Here is a 23886-nt window from a genome sequence, read left to right on the forward strand (position 1 = left end):
GTAAAAATTATTTTGCCACATAAGTAACCAGAATGTATGTGGCCAAAGAGAGATGTGATATTGGGCAAAACAAACCTGTCCTGTGATAATCAGTGTTAAGTATCCACACCAGGTTTGATCTATCTACTAGACTCTGCAAATTGCATCATCTCAACCTTTCTTCATATTCAACAGAGATCAGAAACTATTTTGGTCAATTGCATCTGGACCTTCATCCAACATCTCTTCACCCTTTTGAAAACCAGGTGACCAAATCTGTGCATAGTAGTCCATATGTGGCCTAATCAGAACCTTACACAATGGAACCAGAATCTCCTTAATTCTACAATTCAGTGTCCTCTGCATCATTGCCAGAATGTTGTTGTGTTATTCTCACAATTTTGGCAATATGTCCTATAAATTTAAGATAACACCATTGTTTCAACCCAATTCTGGATCCTGATTCTCACCAGAATTGGGGTGATTCGATATGTCCCCACCAAAAGTACATCCCATCTTTGTTTTTTGAACCATGTGTGATCCCACTGTGGCATGGATACTGGTGAGTCTTTTAGAAGGGCAGATGATGTTCATTACCTACTGTGAGATCATCACCCAGCTTATTAGAGACCTGAAATTACTTGAAAAAAATACCATGTTTGGTCTCTCAAGTAGGACTCTCAGAATATCCAATCCTTATTCCAGTGTACTAATGTAATATAAATATACAACCTTTTGTGAGTGGAATTTACATAAAGAAACTTGATTTGTCATGGTGAACCCATGGCTAGATCCTAGTTCTCACACAGATTGGTCTATAATTCTAAGCCTCTTATCAATAATCTTTTTTTATGAAGTGGAACAATTTGGTTTTCCTTCCATTTTTTTGAAACGCACTCCATTTCAAGGTTCTTTTGTTAAACAAGTGGAACATTACTTTACAACATCCAGCAATATGTCATCAAATCCTGTTAACATAAAGTATTTATTGACATGAGTTTACTTAATTCCTCATATACTTCCTACTCATTTACCACCAGTTCCTCATATGCTGTTCCCACCTCACAAAAATGCCACATGATACCACACTTAAATAAATAAATTACCATGATGAATTAAATTTAACAGATTGAAATTTAAATTCTGATTACAACTTGCCTCACTGAACTGCCCACATAGGTAAATCAGCAGTGGATACCTATGCTAGAATAGGTAGCTATTGCTGACTGATGATAAGTAATAAATAACAGAAATGATGGAATCCTTGAACTGGTGCAATCAGCTTCTGTTGATAGAAGTTACTGCAGCATTATTATTAATCTGCTATGGAAATCTGCAATGATAGAATATTTCAGGATGATGGACTCTGCAGATGTTGATGCAATGTATGAAGTTATATAAGGTAGTTATTAGTCAATGATCCCAGACAATTTGAATAATTAGGTGTTGGAATGATAATGATAGGGAGAACTAGGTTTAAAAGAAACTTTAAAAAAACCATAATAATTAACGTCTTTTGCAAAATATACTGTAGTTTTATCAGAAATTAATGATAATTAGCATGAACACTAATCATTTACTTTGTTAGATAGTAATGGCAATAATGGAAAGTACTACAGAGTCAACTCTCATTAAAGTTGCTACAGTACTTTTCAATGTACATACAATGGGATGAGGTAAGGCAAGGCACTAAGTAATTGGCTATAGTACTTTAAGTGCCTTACCTCATCTCCTTTTCTGAATTATCACTTTAAGTAAATAATTTATTTCCTCAAAAATAGTTATCTAGATCATTAAAATATAAAAAATCATTTGTTAGTACCTGGAAGATTAAGATCCATAACAAAGCGAACAATAATGGGATGCAGGTTAAACTTTGGAAGCTCAGTCAAGCCAATGAATTTTGCTATTTTTCCTGTCAGGTTTTTTATATCTTTTGTGCAAGGTAAATTAATCTAAAAATGAATTTTGAAGATTTTTTTTTAATTGGAAAGAGGTATATTAAAATATCAGCACAAATTCAAGATAAAATATTTAAGATAAATTTAAAAGGAAATACTTAGTAAAAAAAGTAAAACATATCTAATCAACAAAAGTTGTGTGGTACAATTTGCAATGGTTCAAAAATGTGACAAAATTAATTATAACAAATATGTCTGCTAAAATAATTTATTATAATCCAAACAACAACAACAAAAAGATATAAGCTAGTTAAAAGAGAACAAACTATATTGTCTTAATCTAAGAATTCAAATACAAGACAAAAACAAAATTTTAAATGATTACTTGAATTCTTATAATTTGATATGATTCTTTTATATCATATTTACTTGAAACCAGTACAAATAAAAAACTATGATGACACACACAACTTGTTTGATTTTGAGAAACAAGTAAATTACCTTACTGCTCAATTGTTTTCTCTTTTTTAGCATACAGATGTCAAGTGATACCATAAAATGATGATCATTCTTCTAAAAAAATATACAAAAGATTTTTTTTTTAATTATTATTACCACAAAGGCATTTTCACACTAACCAGTAATGACACAATGCATGTCATACCTCTCATTAAAGTTGCTCACCAACAAAACATTCACAACTGCCTGGCAACCAGTGGCATCACATGCCCATTTCAGGTGGGTGTACTGTTGTGGCTTATACAACCCGTGCTACAAAATTCACATCATTTTGACCGTATGATCACATTTTTATCGATGTATGAAAGTTTTATGAGTGTATAAGCACATTGGTGTTCATCTTAATTGGTCTAATGCAATTAATTGTAGGATAAATTTGAATACTTTAATTTATCAATTAATTGTAACCAAAATAGCTGAAATGTTTTACTTGTTCTATACATTTTTCATTCAGGATGCAGTTGATGTTTTCAATGTTTCGGTCTATTTTCACTGTCTTTTCTTTTTTTAATGCTGATTTTCATACAGAGTTTACTACAGCAGTTATTCAATTTGGTCAGGGAATCTTGATTTATTTAGGAGTATAACATCATCAGCATAAATCAAAGAGCTGACATTAACATCTCTAATTCTGATATCATGTTTAATACCACTTTCTTTCATAATATGATCCATATCGATGATGAATAACAGTGAAGATAATGTACACCCTTGTCACACACCTGACTTAACATGAAACCATCTTCCTGTATCTCCAATTCTAACTGCTGATTTACAATGGAAACAGAGACTATACATTCTAACTGCTGATTTACAATGTATAGTCTCTGTTTCCATTGTAAATCAGCATTTCCATTGTAACTGCTGATTTACAATGGAAACAGAGACTATACACTGCTTGATATATTTTGATCATTTATATTATAACAGGAGTGTTTGGAACAGTTTATATTTCTATGATTTCTCAACTATTTGTCTTAAAGTGAAAATGCTATCCTGCAACCTTTATCTGGCCTGACCCCAACTTGTTCTTCTGCAAGCTTCTCATCCACCATTTTTCTTAGCTGTTTCTCAAGAATACTTGTATAAATTTTACCAGGAACGCTCAGTAGAGAAATTCCTCTGTAATTCTCACATTCAGCTTTATTCCATTTTTTATAGATGGATACTATGAGAGCTCTACTCCAATCATCTGGAATTTGACCTTCTAATCAGGCATTCTGAATTAAGCAGTGTAGCCAATGTAAAACTTTTATACCTCCATATTTTAGCATTTCTGGTTGGATATCACTACTCCAGCTGCTTTTCCACATTTCAGGATTGTGGTGGCTTTTCCTGTTTCAAGTACAGTTATATATTCCACATGGCATTCCTATTGCTGCACTGTCACTGCTTGTTTCATTTAGCAATATTTCAAAGTAATTACTCCATACATCAAGAATATCTTTATCCTATTTTCATGTCCCCTTTATCTTCTCTAATTCCTTTTACAGTGCTCTTTTCTCCATTTCTAGGCATTTACAATAGCTTCCAGAATATTTTACCAACTTCCTGATATTTATTTTCTTTATTGTTATGAAAGTTTTCCCATGACTTTTGTTTATCTAATTTTACACAATGCTTTGCTTTCTTACATTTTTCTGTGCATTCCCTAAGAGCACAAGCTGACTTACTTGCTGGGAACTTTCTGATATGCTTTCAATGTGCTTTACATAATTTTGTCGGGAGGAAAAAAAAAAGAAAAAGGAAACAACAACAAAAGGGTCCCATTGCTGATCAATCATAAAATTTTCTCATTGCAATATTTCTTTGGTTCCAAGCAATCACATTATGCAGACGGTTTTGTATTTATCAACTATATATATTTTACAGCCATCTAGTAATGTTTGTTTAGCTATTTTTACATATAGTTTACTTCATACATATTTTGTTATATTCTTTTAAGGACAGATATTTTAGTTGCTAGGATATTTGATTCAGTCTGAGGCTGAAGTAGCATGACTATGAGGCCAGTACAGTATTCATATTAATTAATTATTTCATGTATACAGACAGCTTGTCTATTTTACAAAAAAAAAAAAGCCAAGTTTCTTGGATGAAAATCCTACCACCACTGTATGAGAATGAATTACTCACCTTTAGTTGAAAAGCCCTTATAAAGGTTTCTTGCATTTGCAATGGAATCCAAACCCAGGTCTTTCACTGAAGGTGCCATGTTATATCATCCTCATGCCTGTTAGGCACTATACTTCCTGGGAACTTTCTGTGTAATTCTATTTTTCCTGGAGATTTACTTCTCACTACCATTTCCTTCTTGAATTTGACAGCATTCTTATTTTACTAACTTTACAAAACTTCTTCAAGTGCTTTGCTGGATGCATACAAATGCTTTCTTCAGATTTTGCAATTCAGTCTAAGGTTTAGTTCCTATTTTTGTACTTCTACATTCACCATCATCACCAAATTTCTGATATGTACCTTCAGAGGGTGTACAGGATAATTATGATAGTACTACATGAAATAGTTACACCATTACTAACTTTCAATCAACAATTTTCTCAAAATTAATCTGTTATCTGTCAAGATTCCAATATCAGATTGTATATTTCTATCTTTTAAGGTACTTTTTACTCTATCAACCCATCTACATCTTGGTCTTCATCTGCTAACTTGGAAAAGAACACTTGTTTTGCTAATCTTTCCTCCTCCATTCTGTTTAAGTGACACTTAAGATTAGCTCTACTAACACTGAATGTTAACAATGGCAAGTTCTTTTCATTTTTCATGTGATACTGCCATTGATGCCATCTGTTCACTCCACTAATCTTTCTCAGAACTCTTATTTCAAAGGCTCCAGTCTTTGATCAAGTGTTTTATTTTGAACCCAGCTCTCAGATCCATAAATTAAAATTGGTTCACACACTGTCTTGTATACAGATAATTTAGTTTTGACTAATTTCTTTCTTACTCCATATAAATTTATTCAGCTGACTTCCTGCCATACCTGCTTTACTTCTTTTTTTTTTTTTTTACTGTCTATTTCCATACTTAATTTACCATCTTCACTAAAAATTATGCCTAAACAGCTGAAATGTTTAGGTACAATTTTTAGGGATGGCCCCTTGTGGGAATGGGTGCTTGGGGGAAGAGGAATGACATCAGGTAACGCTGAGTCCACTGGATAAGATGATTGTGATGGTGGGTACGAATGACTTGAGAGGCAGTGTAAATCGGGTGGCAAGAGATCTGAGATTCATGCTTGAGGATGCACAAAAGAAAACGAAGAGAGGAAAGATAGAGTGTGTGTATGTGTTACCCAGGTATGATAATGATGAGCTGAGCAGTAATAATTAATAGCATAATAGCCAGGATGTATCAGGAGAGAGGATTGGAATATGTAGATGCTTGGAGGGCATTTGAGGACAGAAAGGAACTGCATGCAAGAGACTGCTTGAATTTGAATGTAGGCATCTGGAGAGATTGCTGTTTTCTGAATCAGTCAGTTTGTTAATGAAGGGAAACTAGAATTCCCAGGGTGAATGGTAGCAAGGGGTGGCCTCTTGTGGGAATGGGTGCTTGGGGGAAGAGGAATGACATCAGGTAACGCTGAGTCCAGTGGAGTCTGGAGGAGATAATGATAAGTATAGAAGCAGTGACATTTTTATGCTTTATACTAATGCCAGGAGTATCCAGAATAAAGGAGATTAACTGGTAGCACTGATAGCATCAGCCTGGCCAAAGATTATTGGGATCTCTGAGACATGGTTGATGAAAGATGATATAATAACAGGAATAGAAATAGCAGGGTACAGCATTTTTTGGCAGGATAGGAAGGGAAAATGTGTTGGTGGAGTACTGCTTATGATAAGTGATGACTCATATCCTCTAAGAGTGGAGGCTTTGGAAGGCAGTGACACTAATGGTTTTGAAAGCATATGATGTGAGGTAGAGTTGGGCAAGACAGGATATTTAGCAGGGTGTTGCAACAAGCCAAGGAGTGCAGAGGGGGTGGGAGCAGGAGATGTTTAGGCAATTGAGCTTGGCAAGTGCAAGAAATGATTGTTATGGGAGATTTTAACTACAGCAGTATAAGTTGGGAAGAGAAAAATGCATGTAGTAATAAGGGAATGGAATTTCTAGAATTCATGAGGGACAAAGTCTTAGGTAACATGTAATAGAGGGAACAAGAGGTTCAAGAGTTTTGGATTTGGTCATAGTATCAGAAGAGCTGATAATAACTGAGATGTCATCCCCCCCTCCCCAGTTGGAGAGAGTAATCATTTGGTTTTGACTTGAAAGATGAACAGACATGCAGGATTATCAAAGAAAAGGGAATGTATGGGGAATTATAAGACGGGTGAGTATAATAGTCTTAGATATCAAACTTGGGGCAGTTCCATTGAGGATGGAATTAGAAGGACAGGATATCATTAGTGCTTGGGAAATTGTGAAGGAATATTTGTTAGCAGCAATGATAAGCTGTATTCCATGAGTGAAGAATAAGACACAATTTGGTGTAAAGTGGATGACAAACACTATCAAACAGGAACTGCAGGTGAGAAAGAGGTTATGGAAGAGATATAAGGAGAAAGGTGGAGAGCAGATGCATGAAGAATATAAGACTCAGGTAGGAGAGTGACTAATATGGTAAGGAAGGTGAAACTGGAATATGAAAAGAGATTGGCACTAAGATCATCCAAAGAAATCCTATGGAATTTTTTAGCTATGTGGCCAGTAGGAGAAGAAATGATTGTGGAAGAATTACATTGCGCAATAAAAAATGGGAATAGAGTGACTGATGCAGAGGACATAGTAGAGTTGTTCAATTAACACTTTAGTGGAGTATTTCATCCTGGAGAAGTAAGTTTTAATACTAAATTTTAATAAAGCAGGTTCAAGGTGCAAGAGGAGAGTGTGTTCCAAATACTGAGTACTCTGGATGTCAGTAAAGCTGTAGGACTGGATGGTATTTTACCATGGATTTTGAGAGAATGTGCTAAAGAACTGTCAGCTTCATTGACCTGGTTTTCAATGAAAGTCTGGATGTGTCTAATTATAGCCAATTTGTGTTTCATCAGTAGTTGTTAAGATCTTGGAGAAATTAGTGAGGGCCCATATACAGCATTGGGCAGATGAGGGTAATGTTACCTGTGAGAGTCAACATGGATTTGTTAAGGGGTGCTCTTGCTTTAGTAATATGATTGCCTTTTATAATAAAGTGACAAGAACAGTTGATGAGAAAAAGGCATATACTACTATTTTTTTTGGATTTTGCAAAGACATTTGACAGGGTAATTAAATAAGCTGATATTTAAGTTGCAGCACATGGGTTTAGATGTCAGGTTAGTCAATTGGATTCAGGATTGGCTGTCTGATAGGTATCAGAGAGCTGTGTATGGTGGGGGTGATATCAAGAAGGCAGAAGGTTACAAGTGGGGATCCCACAGGGCTCAGTATTGGTAGCTGTATTGTTTAACCTTTATATCAATGACATTGTAAATGGATTGCAGGAGGATATTCAGTTATTTGCAGAGCTGAGAAAGGTTATTACTAAAAGTGCAGATGTGGCAGCCCTGCAAGAGGATTTGAAGAAACTAGACAGATGGGCAAATGAATGGAGGTGTTGGTTCAATGCAGCAAAATGTAAAGTCTTGAGGTTTGGGATCCATCGATGGGAGGATGCATACTCGATTGGAGGAGCTGTACTGGAGGAGGTAAGGGAGACAAGAGATCTGGGGCAGGAGGGATGATTGTGATAGAAAACTGAAATTCAGGGAGCATATTGCAAAGGTGGTGAGGGTAACTCAGAGAATTTCTGCAATACTGAGAAGGACACTGACCTGCAGAGATAAAAAGAGTTATAGTTCCATTGTATAAGACCCCTGATCAGACCACACTTAGACTGTTGTTCTCAAATTTGGTCCCAAGGATTTGAAGGGAATAAATTAACTGTGGAAAGGATACAAAGGCAGATAACAAAGATGGATTGTACAATGTTAGTTATGAGGATCGGCTGACGGAATGTGAAGAATTCTCTATCTTCTTCTATCTACCAAACTGCAGAGTTTGGTAGATAGAAGAAGGAGAGGTGATATGTTTGAGACTTTTAAGCTGTTGAGAGGTAGATACAGGATTGACACTGGGGAGTTCTTTTGCTTGGTGGAACAGCATGAAGGAGCAATAACAAGGGGGCCATCTCTGGAAGTTACAAAAGGAAGAGGGTGAGGAGTGTTTTCTTTGCATGGAGGGTGGTTGAACCATGGAATGCATTGCCTGATAGAGTGGTGAGAGCAAGAAAGGTCAATGAGTTCAAGGAGTGGTATGATAGATTTTGTGTTTCCTAGGAAGGACCTCCATGATGATGAGTCTTTTGACTGCATGGAGGCCTGAATAATAATAATAATAATATATTATTGGGATATAAACTTCAACATTTATATCCCAATAATATATTCAGGGGTGCTTAAGGTTCAAAGCTGTATAACAGAGAGGAGACCTCCATATAGCCTTTAAAGGAATGCAGAGAACCGACCAGGGCTTGTGACCTAATGTCCAATCCTCACCTTCTCGTGGTGCACCCTGTTGGGTATCTACCTGGATACTGAACGAACGAGGATGGGCTGGCAATTTGGGATTTAGCAGATCAAATTATATTCTTATTGGCTTAAACAAAAATACAAAATGATGGTACAAGGTGACAAAATTTCATGCCGGCTGGGGGCATCTCCCAGTTAAACAAGGTCCCCGTTGTTTTCGACAGGGAACCAGAGCGAACAGCAAAAAGTCAGCTACTGGAACAAATCTGAAAACACATCCCAACTCAACATCACCAGAGTTAAAGATCGGTATTATCAACATAAGAAGCCTGAATGGCAAAGAAATGGAGCTAGCTGAGGAATTAGATAAGTACCAGATCGACATAATAGGGGTGACTGAAACAAAAAAGACAAAAACTAATGAGATCTTTCTGAGCAATAAATACAAAATGTTATATTCAGGCAATGACAATCAAGGAAAAAAAGGAGTAGCCATAGCATTCAACACAAAATACAAGGTTAACTACTAGAATGGCAGGCAGTCACAAGTAGAGTGATGTGAGCAAATATCAGAATGGGGAATTGGACAATGAGACTTATTTGTGCCTATGGTCCCACAGAAGGTTCTACTAAGGTAGAAGTGGAGGAATTTTTTGATGTTTTAGAAAAAGCAACTACTGACACAATGAAAAAGGAAAAGTTGGTCCTTGTTGGGGATCTAAATAGCAGAGTAGGAAATGATTGTCAGACATACAAAAATATTTTGGGAAAATTTGGAAAAAAGAGCAAAGCCAATAATAATGGCAAATAGCAGTTGGATTTCTGCCCAGCACATGGACTGGTTATTACTAACACCATGTTCCAACATAAAAATGTGCATAACTTCACATGGAGAGAAGAGGCAAGGAATAAGAAAAGTCTCATTGACTATGTTATTGTTAATAGTGATGTTTTCTCCCTGGTGCAGGACACCAGAGTGTACAGAGGATTTGAAATTGGAAGCGATCACTATTTAGTCTTAAGCAGGATAAAATTGAATTTCGTATTGAAAAGAATAACATGTAAGAAAGTTTTAAAGCGAATAAAAGTCGAGCAGCTCTCAGATGTGAACTGTAGACTAAAATACACAAAGATAATTGAAGAAAAAATGAAAGAGTTTGAGAACAGGAACTAAACCTTGAAGAAAACCCTGACTGATTCAGCCAGAGAAGCATGTGGTGAGGTTGTCTGCAAGGATAGAAAAATCAGAACTCCATGGTGGACACAGGGAGTTAAAGAGGCAGTGAAGGAAAAGAAGAAAGCATATCAAAAGTTCCTGGCAAATAAGTCAGCTTGTGCTCTTAGAGAATACAGAGACAAATGTAAGAAAGCTAAACACTGTGTAAAACTAGCTAAACAAAAGTCATGGGAGGACTTTGGCAAGAACATAGAAAATAAATATCAAGAAGGTGGTAAGATATTCTGGAGGTTGTTGAAGAAGCTTAGAAATGGAGGAAAGAGTGCTGTAAAAGGAGTTAGAGATGATAAAGGTGACATGAAAACGGGAGAAAAAGATATCCTTGAAGTATGGAGTAATTGCTTCGAAAAATTGCTAAATGAAACAAGCAGTGATAGCACAGTGGTAAAACACACTCAACAGACATACAGTCAGGAATATATATCCACACTTGAAGTAAAAAGCCATCAAAGGGTTGAAATGTGGAAATGCAGCAGAAGTAGATGATATTTGACCAGAAATGCTGAAGTATGGTGGTATAAATGTCTTGCAGTGGCTGCATTGCATAGTTCAGAAAGCCTGGACAGAGGGACGAATTCCCAATGATTGGAGTAGAGCTCTAATAGTACCCATATATATGTCGCAGGGAAATGATGAAAATAGGGATGATCAAATCACGGAAGATGTTAAAATAACAACTCTGTGAGGTGATTTCCCTGAAGAAAGTAAGTGATTTGATCAAATCCCTTAACTGTTTTAGTGATTTGATCCAATCCCTTAACTGTTTTAGTGAAAAGATGAAATAATATTGTTTAGATATTAAAAGTATTTATTTAGTAAACCATGCATTATTAAATGTAGAATAGTTAATACAACAATAGTCATTGAAACACAAATTATTTATTCGAAACTAATTAACAAAAGAAAGAGGTATTTATGCTGATATTTTTAAAAACAAAAAGGATATTTTTAGTGAAATTTTAAACATTTTTCGTGAATGTAATTAATAAATAATAATGTTTATTCATTTTTATTAAAACACGTTGTTGATTTGTGGCATCTCGAGTTACAAAGTACGTTACTTTTTTTACAGGCACATCTTTTTGTTTTACATTGTAATTTGGATTGCTCACAGGAACACTTCTTAAATCCTTGACCTCCAAATACGGATAATTTTCCTGCAATCTCACACAGACTTAGGTTAATCTGTGGAACTGTTTCGGTAAATGCTGTAGTAGTTATTTGAAGAGTGTTTCTAGATAGCCAATCTTTTATAATTCCAACTGAGGTACCAATTTGGTATAAATTATTTTTTATATCTAATACGATCCCCACAATGTTATTTCCATCTAATGGGCCTCTATCTACCTTAGGTACATACACCAAAACTGTGGAATTCACTAACATGTCTTTAAATTTCTTCAAAGAAACTTCTTTCATTTTTTCAGCCCATCTTTTCAGGTGTTTTGCAGCATTTTCCCTTTGATCTTTAATGCTCTCTTCTTTTTGGCATAAATAGCATAGAATTTTCGATCCATATCCTTCTTCTCCTACTGTATTCCCACATATTGAGTGCACCGGATTTTTACAAATGTCACATGAATGGGCTCCAGTAGATTCCATTCTACAAACAACACAACATGCTTTACTGTCGCTGACAGCTGCTTCCCCTTCTGATTCAAGTAACACTACATATGTTTTAACTGTTGAAGCAGGAATTGAAGTAGAGTTGTTAACTGGTTCGAGTTGTCTTATTGTCGATAAAGAAATTGATTCAATTTCTGGTAGATCCTCCAAATTTATAGCCTTTTTGATGAGTAAATCAGCTGCCGGTAGATCGTGTGACATTGAAGTGTTATTGTTGGTTGATTTAACTATTAATAGATCATTTGAAGTTGAAGCATTGTAATCAATTAATTCAGATGCTGGTGGATCTTTTGAAGTTGAAGTGTTGTTGTTCTCTAAGGAAGCTGCTGGTAAGTCTTCTGGTGTTAAAATAATGTCATGGTCCTGCTGATTAAGAAGTAGATCCAAGTCCTCTTCAGTAACAAGTTTTTCAAGCAACTCTTTCGAAATATGACTAGATTGGAGTCCTGTTTTTGGTTCTGTTCCAAATAAAGCTTTGTAAGGTGATCGTTTAATGGTTCGATGAAAAGAGGAATTCTTTTGGAATTGAACAAAGTAACAACCTATAGCCCAATTTTTTGTGTCATTGTCAATTAGCCAAGCACGTAACATAGTTTCAACATCTTGATTTGATCGCTCAACAGATCCTTGACTAACTGGATGTCTAGGCCTACCATTTACAATTTTGCACGTTGGCCACAGGCTTGTTAATTCTTGTATGACAGCAGCCGTAAAATCACGGCCGTTGTTGCTTTGTAGTATATGAGGACAACCTACTTCCAAAAATATTTTTAATAGCTCCATTGCTACTTCAGCAGCTCTTTTTGTAGTCAATGATCGAAGAAAGCTGAATTTCGTCGCGTGGTCCTGGTAGTTTAATAGCCATTTGTAATTTCTATCTGGTGTCGACTGTAAGTCAACTAAACCAACTTGGCCACGATGATTGAAGTCGCTAGATACAATTGGGCAAACAACGATTCCTTTGTTTGGAAATTTTTTTTTAGACTGACATACCGTGCAGAGCTTTAAAAACTCCAGTACAACTGACGTAGGTATTAGGTATTTTGATTTCAAACTATACAGCACTTTATCTCTTCCTCCATGGCCCATCAGTCAACTGATGGGCTTCCCGAAGTATGTGGTACAAATTTTCCGTTGGTACTATTTTCACAATTGGATCGAATTCAGACTTTCTCTTCAAAATCAAAGATTTTTTAGTGCCTACTTCCATAACATCATATTTTTTTCCATAATAGTACTGTTTATGTGTCCATTGCAGTTTAAGTAGTAGTGCTAATTTAAATTGTTCAATGATTGTGACAGCTTCTTCTATCCTTTCGCGAGTCCACAAAGGTTTTTCTTATTCATGCCACTTGTTCAAAAATGTCCTGACAGTTTAATTGAACTGTTCTTCAGATACAAATTCGGTCAGAGTTTGATTTTTTTCTATATTTGAACTCATTTTTCTATAGGTACTTGATAAAACTCGAAATATAGAAAACAATAATAAAAATGCGCGCAACCTTCCTCGCGTAATGTTTGGCTGGCACGGACACCAGAGGGGAGCTTGTATCTACGAAAAATGTTTAAAATTTCACTAAAAATATCCTTTTTGTTTTTAAAAATATCAGCTTAAATGACTATTGTTGTATTAAGGTTTACTAAATAAATACTTTTAATATCTAAACAATATTATTTCAACTTTTCACTAAAACAGTTAAGGGATTTGATCAAATCACTAAAACAGTCAAGGGATTTGATCAAATCACTTACTTTCTTCAGGGAAATCACCCCACAGAGTTTTTATTTTAACATCTTCCATGATTTGATCATATCCCTTAGGGATTTGATCAAATCCCTATTTTCATCATTTCCCTGTGACATATAAAAAGGGAAATAAAACTGAATGTGAGAATTAAAGAGGTATTTCCCTACTGAGTGTTCCTGGCAAGATCTATGCTAGCATACTTGAGAAATGGTTGAGAAGAATTGTGGAAGAAAAGCTTGGTGAAGAACAAGCTGGATTCAGGCCAAACAGAGGCTGTCAGGATCAGATCTTCACTTTACGACAAATAGTTGAGAAAGCATGGGAATATAACAAAGATCTGTATTTAAGTTTTGTCGATCTGGAAAAAGCATATAATAAGGTGCCAAGAGAGAAGCTATTCAATACACTACAGTCATATGGCGTCAATGAGGCATTACATCAAGCAATACTTAGTCTGTATTTGAGTTGTAAGTCGGGGAGTTAGAATTGAAGGAAGTACAGGAAGATTGTTTAAAGTTAAATCTGGTGTGAGACAAGGATGTACATTATCCCCTCTGTTATTCATTATCTATATGGATCACATTATGAAGGAAAGTGGTATTAAACATGATATCAGAATTGGAGATGTTAATGTCAGCTCTTTGCTTTATGCTGACAATATTATACTTCTAAATAAATCCGCTACAAGTATGCAAGAGTCCCTGACTAAATTGAATAACTGTTGTAATAGATATGGTATGAAGGTCATTATTAAAAAGACAAAGACAATGAAAATAGGTAGAATTGTTGAAAATGTCCATTGTGTTGTGAACGGGGAACTGGTGGAATAAGTAAAACATTTCAGCTACTTAGGCATGATTTTTAGTGAAGATGGTAAATTAAATATGGAAATAGACAACAGAATCAACAAAGCTGGTATGGTGGGAAGTCAATTGAATAAATTCATATGGAATAAGAGAGAAATTAGTCGGAACACTAAATTAGCTGTATACAAGACAGTGTTCAAACCAGTTTTAGCTTACGGATCAGAGAGCTGGGTCAGAAGTAAAACACTTGACCAAAGACTAGAGACCATAGATATGAGAGTCCTGAGAAAGATTAGCAGCGTGAACAGATGGCATCAATGGCAATATCATATTAAAAATGAAGATATTAGGAAAGAACTTGATATTGTCAGCATCCAGGAATGCATTAGCAGAGCTAATCTCAGGTGGTATGGTCACTTAAACAGAATGGGAGAGGAAAGATTAGCAAAACAAGTGTTCTCTGCCAGGTTGGCAGGAAAACGACCCAGAGGAAGACCAAGATATAGGTGGATCGATACGGTACAATGTGCCTTAGACGATAGAAATATAAGATCTGATAATGATAATATTGGAGTCTCGACAAGTAATAGACTGATTTGGAGGAAAATTGTAGATAGGAAATTAGTAATGATGTAAATTTTTCATGTAGTACAATCATATCCTGTACACCCCTTGAGGGTACATGTCAGGAATTTGATGATGATGATGATGATGATAATATATGCATAGTTGATTTACCTGTTCACATTTTTTTTAGTCATTTCCACTTATGAAAGGCTATAAACTTATGGCATATTCAGAATAATGTAGTATAGGTTTACAACCTTTTTTGTGAGTGGAAGTCATATAAAAAAAAATTTTTTTTTTCGAGGTAGTTTATTTACCTGCTCTAAAATGGCAAAGAACAAACTTCACAAAACAGCTTCCACCATAGCTGATACTAATAATTCTCTTAGTGGAAATAGACTGTTTGCCTCTAAAGCACAGAATAAGGATACAGTATCCTAGTAACCATACTAAGGGAAAAGACATGTTTTGTAAAGAATCATAAACCATTATGAAATCATGAATAATATACCAAACTGATATTTAAAGATTTTATATTTCCATGAATTGAATATGTGAGTAAATTAAAGACAGGCAGGAGTACTTATTAACTAAAGAAATTAGTTTTTGTTATGCCACTTATTTACTATGAAACAAATCATGAATTCACATTAAAGAAAGTTACATACCAGAGCATGACATAGAAGAGTAGAAGAAAGAATGCAATGAATATTTGTTTTTAAGAAGCAAATTAAAACTTAGAAAAGTATTCCCAATATTTAGTCTTCTGTGAAAGATTTTTAAGCAGTTTAGTAAAAAAGTAAAAACTTAAATAAACTTTAAATACATTATATAGATAAAATAAATAAAACTTAAATACATTATATAGATAAAATAAATAAAACTTAAATACAAATGGTTTACTATATACTTTAGCAAAGGCCTTAAAATCCATGCTTTGAAGTTTCATTGATGTTGGCAACAAATGGACACTGTCAAAGTATGGAAAGGATCCTTCTTGAATCCATCTGGAGGGAAAAAAAAGGCAAAAAAAGAAAGTGAAAAAAACAATTATCAAAACACTGCTATGTCATCAAAAATTAGCAATACTATGAGAATATATACAGTGAAAAGAAAATGGGTATTGATTTATTGGTGCATAAACTATAACCTAATAAAAAATATGATTAATTAAACTGAAATATGAATTTAAATCAAAATTTTAAACTGGATACAAGTGTATTAAATTTATCAAAATAAAGTTGAAACAAATTTATTTTCATTATTACAATTATGCTTTGTGTGCGTGGGAGAGGGCGGAATGTTCTGGTTGGTATCTCATGAGAAACAACAGTTTGAAACAGCTCTCAGAACCATAAAATACTTGAATAAAAAGTGGCATAGCCTATTAGGAGTTTACTGTCTCTTAAAACTAGTAAGGGAGTATACCAAAACGATTCATGTTAAACTTACCAAGTAACAAACACCATTTTATTACTTGGCTATAAAACAATAATGAATATTTAATATCCTTCCTTTTAGTTGTGAATGTCAGTTAATTGTAAAGCTAAACACCCACCTGGCCAAAGTGGATGAAATATATCAATCGCCTTAAACTTTTTATCCGTGTTATTTCATTGGTATTTCAATTTCAGCAGTACAATTCCCTTTTTTTTTTTCCATAATGGAAAAATACATCATGGTTGGTAGGGTACTTAACTAAATTTTAATAACAGGTCATTTCTCTTGCACTATGTATGCTCAAGAGGGCAGTGTTCAAGGCCCTTTCAATATATTATTATTATGTAATAACATAATATTATTATGTTACTACAAATTAGGGGGGGGTGCAAAAATATTTTAGGATACTTAGGGTTATGACTAATAAAAGTCATAACCCTAAGTTATGACTTTTATAACTTAGGGTTATGACTGTGACTAATAAAAGGTTAAGAACCACTGGGTTAGGTTATCCCCTAGTTAGCAAGACTTCTGATTATATTTTACTATCATAGTGTGCTATCATTTTATTATCATTTCAGTCAATTTAGAATGTAATTTGTTTAAGTCCTAAACTGATAGTATATCTTAAACTGTTCAGTATTCAAAATGATAATTACTAATGGTAGAGAGGATGCAAGAAAGTGAAAACTAGGAAGTGGGTCATCTGCTCTAATTTTTATTTCCCCTTATACAGCATGTGGACATTCAACTTCAGTACCTGATATCCATTCTTTAAAGAGAAACAGGACACATCAAAAAACAATATTAACTACTTAACATCAAGCAAAAGGCTCCTATTAGCTCATATTAACAGAAGAGGCAGCTGCTGTGCTAATAATAGAAGACCATCATAACAAGAACAGATATTCTGATCAGATGAAAAAAGCAGTGTGTTCTTTCTTTCTTTTTTTTTTCATGTTCAGTTTCATAACAAGTTCTAAAAGGAAGGATCATGAGATGGAACTGTTTTGTATTGGAAATTCTGATGGGAGCAGGGGGAGATGAAACATTCTGATAAACACCTAGAACAAATACGATATTAAAGTAACTGATATAATCACAAGAAAGAACATATCTTAAAACCTTTCAGCCCCTATGTTTCATCAAATTGCAATAATTAGTTCTTTTTCTTTTAGGATATATATGAAAAAATTCGAAGAAACAGAGGTGCAGGCAGTCATCAAGTTTTTCGTGTTGCAAGAAAAGTCTGCAACTCAAATTCACCAAACTTTGTGTGTGGCTTTAGGAGACTGTGCCCAATATATCCAACAGTTGCTAGATGGATGGCCAAGTTTAAAACTGGGCATCCTGAGACAACAGATGCCCCCGGGTCAGGAAGACCTTCCACAGTGATCATACCTGAAAACATCAATGCAGTGCATGCCATGATTCGTGATGATAGATAAATACCAGCCAAAAACATTGCTGAGACTCCGAGGATGTCCAGGGAATGAGTTGAGATCATTATCTACCAACATCTGAACATGCAGAAGCTCTCAGCAAAGACGGTCCCCCAAATGTTTGAATGCCGAGCAAAAGAGAGAATGTGTGCTGTCATCTCAAGGGATTTCGGGTTATTTTGAGAAATCAGGTGCAAATTTTTTTCAACTCTTAGGGGGGGGGCATAGGCATCAGGGGGAAGAGCCCCCCCAGTTTGGTTTATAAATTTTAAAAATCTGATGTTAAATTCTTTACCTGCAAATTTAATAAGTTCTGTATTTATATTGTCTGTTCCTGGTGAATTGCCTGTATTTCAGGGAAGATTCTTGTATGAAGAAGTTATCATGACATAACTTCTGAAAATTCTCCTGCCAAGTTTCTAGTTTGATCATATTGATTTTTGTTCTTTCTTTTAAATCATTATTCATTTGTTTGAGGATTCTATAAGCATTAGGTCTTAATGTGCAGTCACGTTCTAATTTTGCTATAAAATTTTCATGCGTTTCTCTATTTTTTTTCTTCCATGCTCTCTTTGCTATTGCTCTTTTCCTTTTATATTCAATGAGTGATTCATCTGTCTTTAAATTTAGCCATTGTTTATATGCTGTCTTTTTTTCTTCAATCATCTGTTTGGTCTCTTCGTCCCATTGTCTTAGACCTCTGTGTCTTATCCGTTTTCTTTTTTGTTCCCAAACTCTCTCTCTCTTTTGCAAAATTTTCTAATATATGTTTGATGTTTGACCATTCTTCCTCCATACTATCCTGTTTCCTTGATTTTGCTCAACCAATCCCTAATTCTATTCTGATACAGGCCTCTAATATTCTCATCATCTAAGAGTTTAATTTTATATAGTTCTGTATTTCTATTTTCTTTTGATTTTATTTCTTCCCTCCCATCTTGGTTTTCATTTAATTTTCCCTACCAGTAAGTAGTGGTCATACTATCTGTGCTCCTCTATGATCATATTTGATAATTTTATTAACTATTATGTGTAATGAAGAATAATATTAGTAAACATATTCGACAGCAAATACATAACTAATATAACATTTAAGCTATGATAAACTGCTTCCTATTTTACTATTTTAGGACAATAACATTAAAGTAAAATAATAAATAAATAACTAGTATTAACTGAAAAAAAAAATTACCTGATGATATCACAAAGAAGAATTTGTTCCTCTAATAAGAGAAGACCTAAATAACAGAAGCAGATTGTTTTTGGAAGATTAACATATGCTACATCTTTGGATGCTAAGTGGCTCAGTGATGTAGAATTTTTACCACACAACTCCCTGTACCTGTTAAGCTTAGAAATAAGATTACATAATTTTATATACAGATGAAGGGACTCAAAAGAATTATTTATGTACTGAACTGAACATTACTTATTACAAGCAGTCCCTGACTTACATAAGAATTACTTTCGCAAACTTTATGTAAGTCAGATTCAATCTCCCCTTCACCTATTAATCCCATCCTACTGCTTATGCACTTATAATACATATATACAGTAATGCATTAACAAGTTTTAAAAGTTATTTCTGTTAGTTTCACATACAAATTGGATTTCAATAGGTAATGTTAATGCAAAGTAATCTCTCTCTCTTTCGGTCTCCTTATGCCTGAGGACTGATGACCTTCCTGATGATGCTTCACCATTTCTTTCTCTCCTGTGCTTCTCTTATTGCTTGTTCTAGTTTAAGTCCCGTGATTCTGATATTTGGTCAGTCCAACTGTTGGGAGGGTTCCTCTTTTCTTTTCCCACATGGTTTACCCTGGATGATTATTTTTTCCAGGCAGTTGCCTTCCCTTCTACATATGTGTCCAAAATATTGCATTATTCTCTTTTAAATTATGTTTATCAGTCTTGTGTGTATATTCAGTTCTTCTAGGATACTTTTGTTTGTTCACTTTTCTGTCCAAGACACTCTTAACAAATCTTCTCCAGCACTAGAGCTCAAATGCCTCAATTCTTCTTCTGTCATCTTTTGTCATTGCCCAAGACTCAGAAGCATAGAGAAAATTAGAAAAACTAAGGTTCCTACAAGCTTAATTTTCGTCTTTTTAGAAATGTGCCTGTCTTTCCAGATCTTGGTTAAATCAGTCATTGCTTTCTTAGCTAGTGCTATTCTTCTTCTTATCTCTTTTCTACGTCCATCTTTTTTTTGTTATTATCGCTCCAAGGTAGTTGAAATGGTCGACAATTTCAATTCCTTCTATATCTGTCTCTTCTGCATTGTTTAAAATCATAATACAGTATAAACTGTATGAGAAAATGGTAACTTTTTTTTTTATTATTTAAATGCTTAATTTGACCATTCAACCTTCCTTGTGAAAGTATCATCGGCTGAACATCAGCTTCTTTGTTATCTTCATAAATCTCTCAAATAAGAGGCTAAGGGATATGGATAGAGAAATCATTATTTCTCTTTGGCCTTTTAAGAACCATGAGGTATTAGGATCCACACAAATACTAAAAATAGGTAGCACTAAAACATTAAAAACATAGCACATCTATTTTGAAAGCGAGACTGAGGAAAGGGGGTGCTTAAGGGTCAAAGCTGTATAACGGAGAGGAGACCTCCACATAGCCTGTAAAGGAATGCGGAGAACCGACCAGGGATTCTGACCTAATGTCCAATCCTCACCTTCTCGTGGTGCACCCCTGTTGGGTATCTACTTGGATACTGAACGGACGAGGATGGGCTGGCAATTTGGGATTTAGCCGACCAAATTGTATTCTTATTGGTTAAACCAAAATAAAAAATGATGGTACAACATGACAAAATTTCATGCCGGCTGGGGCGTCACCCGGTTAAACAAGGCCCCCGTTGTTTTCGCCAGGGAACCAGGGCGAACAGTGAAAAGTCAGCTACTGGAACAAATCTGAAAATAAACCCCAACTCAACATCACCAGAGTTAAAGATCGGTACTATCAACGTAAGAAGCCTGAATGGCAAAGAAATGGAGCTAGCTGAGGAATTAGATAAGTACCAGATCGACATAATAGGGGTGACTGAAACAAAAAAGACAAAAACTGGTGAGATCTTTTTGAGCAATAAATACAAAATGTTATACACAGGAAATGACAATCAAGGAAAAGAAGGAGTAGCCATAGTATTCAACACAAAATACAAGGCTAATCTTCTTGAATGGCAGGCAGTCTCAAGTAGAGTGATGTGGGCAAATATCAGAATGGGGAATTGGACGAGACTTATTTGTGTCTATGGTCCCACAGAAGGTTCTACTAAGGTAGAAGTGGAGGAATTTTTTGACGCTTTAGAAAAAGCAACTGACACAATGAAAAAGGAAAAGTTGGTCCTTGTTGGGGATTTAAATAGCAGAGTAGGAAATGATTGTGAGACATACAAAAATATTTTGGGAAAATTTGGAGAAAAGAGCAAAGCTAATAATAATGGCAAATTCTGTTGGATTTCTGCTCAGGACTGGTTATTACTAACACCATTTTACAACATAAAAATGTGCACAAATTCACATGGAGAGAAGAGAGTAGGAATAAGAAAAGTCTCATTGACTATGTTATTGTTGATAGTGATGTTTTCTCCCTGGTGCAGGACACCAGAGTGTACAGAGGATTTGAAATTGGAAGTGATCACTATTTAATCGTGAGCAGGATAAAATTGAATTTCATATTGAAAAGAATAACATGTAAGAAAATTTTAAAGCGAATAAAAGTTGAGCAGCTCTCAGATGTGAACTGTAGGCTAAAATACACAAAGATTATTGAAGAAAAAATGAAAGAGTTTGAGAACAGGAATCAAACCTTGGAGATTCAGTGGCAAACTCTGAAGAAAACATTGATTGATTCTGCCAGAGAGGCAAGTGGTGAGGTATCTGTAAGGATAAAAAAATCAGAACTCCCTGGTGGACACAGGAAGTTAAAGAGGCAGTGAAGGAAAAGAAGAAAACATACCAAAAGTTCCCGTCAAATAAGTCGGCTTGTGCTCTTAGAGAATATAGAGACAAATGCAAGAATGCTAAACACTGTGTAAAACTAGCTAAACAAAAGTCATGGGAGGACTTGGGCAAGAATATAGAAAATAAATATCAAGAAGGTGGCAAAATATTCTGGAGGTTGTTGAAGAAGCTTAAGAATGGAGGAAAGAGTGCTGTAAAAGGAATTAGAGATGATAAAGGTGACAACATGTAAACAGGAGAAAAAGATATCCTTGAAGTATGGAGTAATTACTTTGAAAAACTGCTAAATGAAACAAGCAGTGATGACAGCACAGTGGTAAAAAACACTGACCAGGCATGCAGTCAGGAATACATATCCATACTAGAAGTAGAAAAAGCCATCAAAGGCTTGAAATGTGGAAAGGCAGCAGGAGTAGATGATTTTCGACCAGAAATGCTGAAGTATGGTGGTATAAGAGTCTTACAGTGGCTGCACTGCATAGTTCAGAAAGCCTGGACAGAGAGACAAATTCCCGATGATTGAAGTAGAGCTCTCATAGTACCCATATATAAAAAGGGAAATAAAACTGCATGTGAGAATTACAGAGGTATTTCCCTACTGAGTGTTCCTGGCAAGATCTATGCAAGTATACTTGAGAAACGGTTGAGAAGAATTGTGGAAGAAAAGCTTGGTGAAGAACAAGCTGGATTCAGGCCAAATAGAGGCTGTCAGGATCAGATCTTCACTTTACGACAAATAGTCGAGAAAGCATGGGAATATAACAACGATCTGTATTTAAGTTTTGTCGATCTGGAAAAGGCATATGACAAGGTGCCAAGAGAGAAGCTATTCAATACGCTTCAGTTATATGGTGTCAATGGGGCATTATATCAAGCAACTCAGTCTTTATTTGAGTTGTAAGTCAGCAGTTAGAATTGAAGGAAGTACAGGAAGATGGTTTAATGTTAAATCTGGTGTGAGACAAATATGTACATTATCCCCTCTGTTATTCATTATCTATATGGATCACATTATGAAGGAAAGTGGAATTAAACATGATATCAAAATTGGAGATGTTAATATCAGCTCTTTGCTTTATGCAGATGATGTTATACTTCTAAATAAATCTGCTACAAGTCTGCAAGATTCTCTGACTAAATTGAATAGCTGTTGTAATAGGTATGGTATGAAGGTCAGCAAAAAAAGACAATGAAAATAGGCAGAATCATTGAAAATGTCAACTGTGTTGTGAATGGAGAACCTGTGGAACAAGTAAAACATTTCAGCTATTTAGGCACGATTTTTACTGAAGATGGTAAATTAAATATAGAAATAGACAACAGAATCAGCAAAGCTGGTATGGTGGGAAGTCAATTGAATAAATTCATATGGAATAAGAGAGAAATCTGTTGGAACACTAAATTAGCTGTATACAAGACTGTGTTCAAACCAGTTTTAACTTATGGATCTGAGAGCTGGGTCAGAAGTAAAACACTTGACCAAAGACTAGAGACCACAGATATGAGAGTCCTGAGAAAGATTATAGGCATGAACAGATGGCATCAATGGCTATATCATATTAAAAACGAGGATATTAGGAAAGAACTTGACATCGTCAGCATCCAGGAATGCGTTAGCAGAGCTAATCTTAGGTGGTATGGTCACTTAAACAGAATGGGCGAGGAAAGATTAGCAAAACAAGTGTTCTCTGCCAGGTTGGCTGCAAAACGACCCAGAGGAAGACCAAGATATAGGTGGATTGATATGGTACAAAATGCTTTAGACGATAGAAATATAAGATCTGATAATGTTGGAGTCTTGACAAGTAACAGACTGATTTGGAGGAAAATTGTAGATAGGAAATTAATAATGATGTAATTTTTTTCATGTAGTACTATCATATCCTGTACACCCCTTGAGAGTACATGGCAGGAATTTGATGATGATGATGATGATGACTGAGGAAAGTACATGCATGTGCCATATGGGATATGCCTCACAGAAGATTGCCTTAGATGGTGCAAATCCAATAGGCAAGCTAAGTAAAATTTTTATAATTCAGCAGTTTTCTAGCCTTTTAGGATAATATGCATAAATCCAAATTTACGTAAGTTGGGGGACTG

At 35.1% G+C, this 23886-nt stretch overlaps 1 protein-coding gene across 2 annotated transcripts in view; it reads right to left on the bottom strand.

The window, feature by feature from the left end:
- Positions 1 to 23886, bottom strand: part of LOC150092340 (sodium- and chloride-dependent GABA transporter 1-like) — a 247537-nt gene that overhangs the window by 161104 nt on the left and 62547 nt on the right. For both annotated transcript variants that reach the window (XM_090414964.1, XM_090414963.1), the window contains exons 6-8: positions 18993 to 19150; positions 15829 to 15925; positions 1802 to 1934 (exon numbers count right to left, since the gene is read on the bottom strand). In XM_090414964.1, coding sequence (XP_090271090.1) covers positions 1802 to 1934; positions 15829 to 15925; positions 18993 to 19150 — 388 coding nt within the window. The remainder of the gene's footprint in view (positions 1 to 1801; positions 1935 to 15828; positions 15926 to 18992; positions 19151 to 23886) is intronic.

The sequence above is a fragment of the Typopeltis vanoorti genome, chromosome 26, assembly GCF_054136105.1.
Source record: "Typopeltis vanoorti isolate ZY-2024b chromosome 26, IOZ_Tvanoo_1.0, whole genome shotgun sequence".
NCBI classification, from domain to species: domain Eukaryota; kingdom Metazoa; phylum Arthropoda; class Arachnida; order Uropygi; family Thelyphonidae; genus Typopeltis; species Typopeltis vanoorti.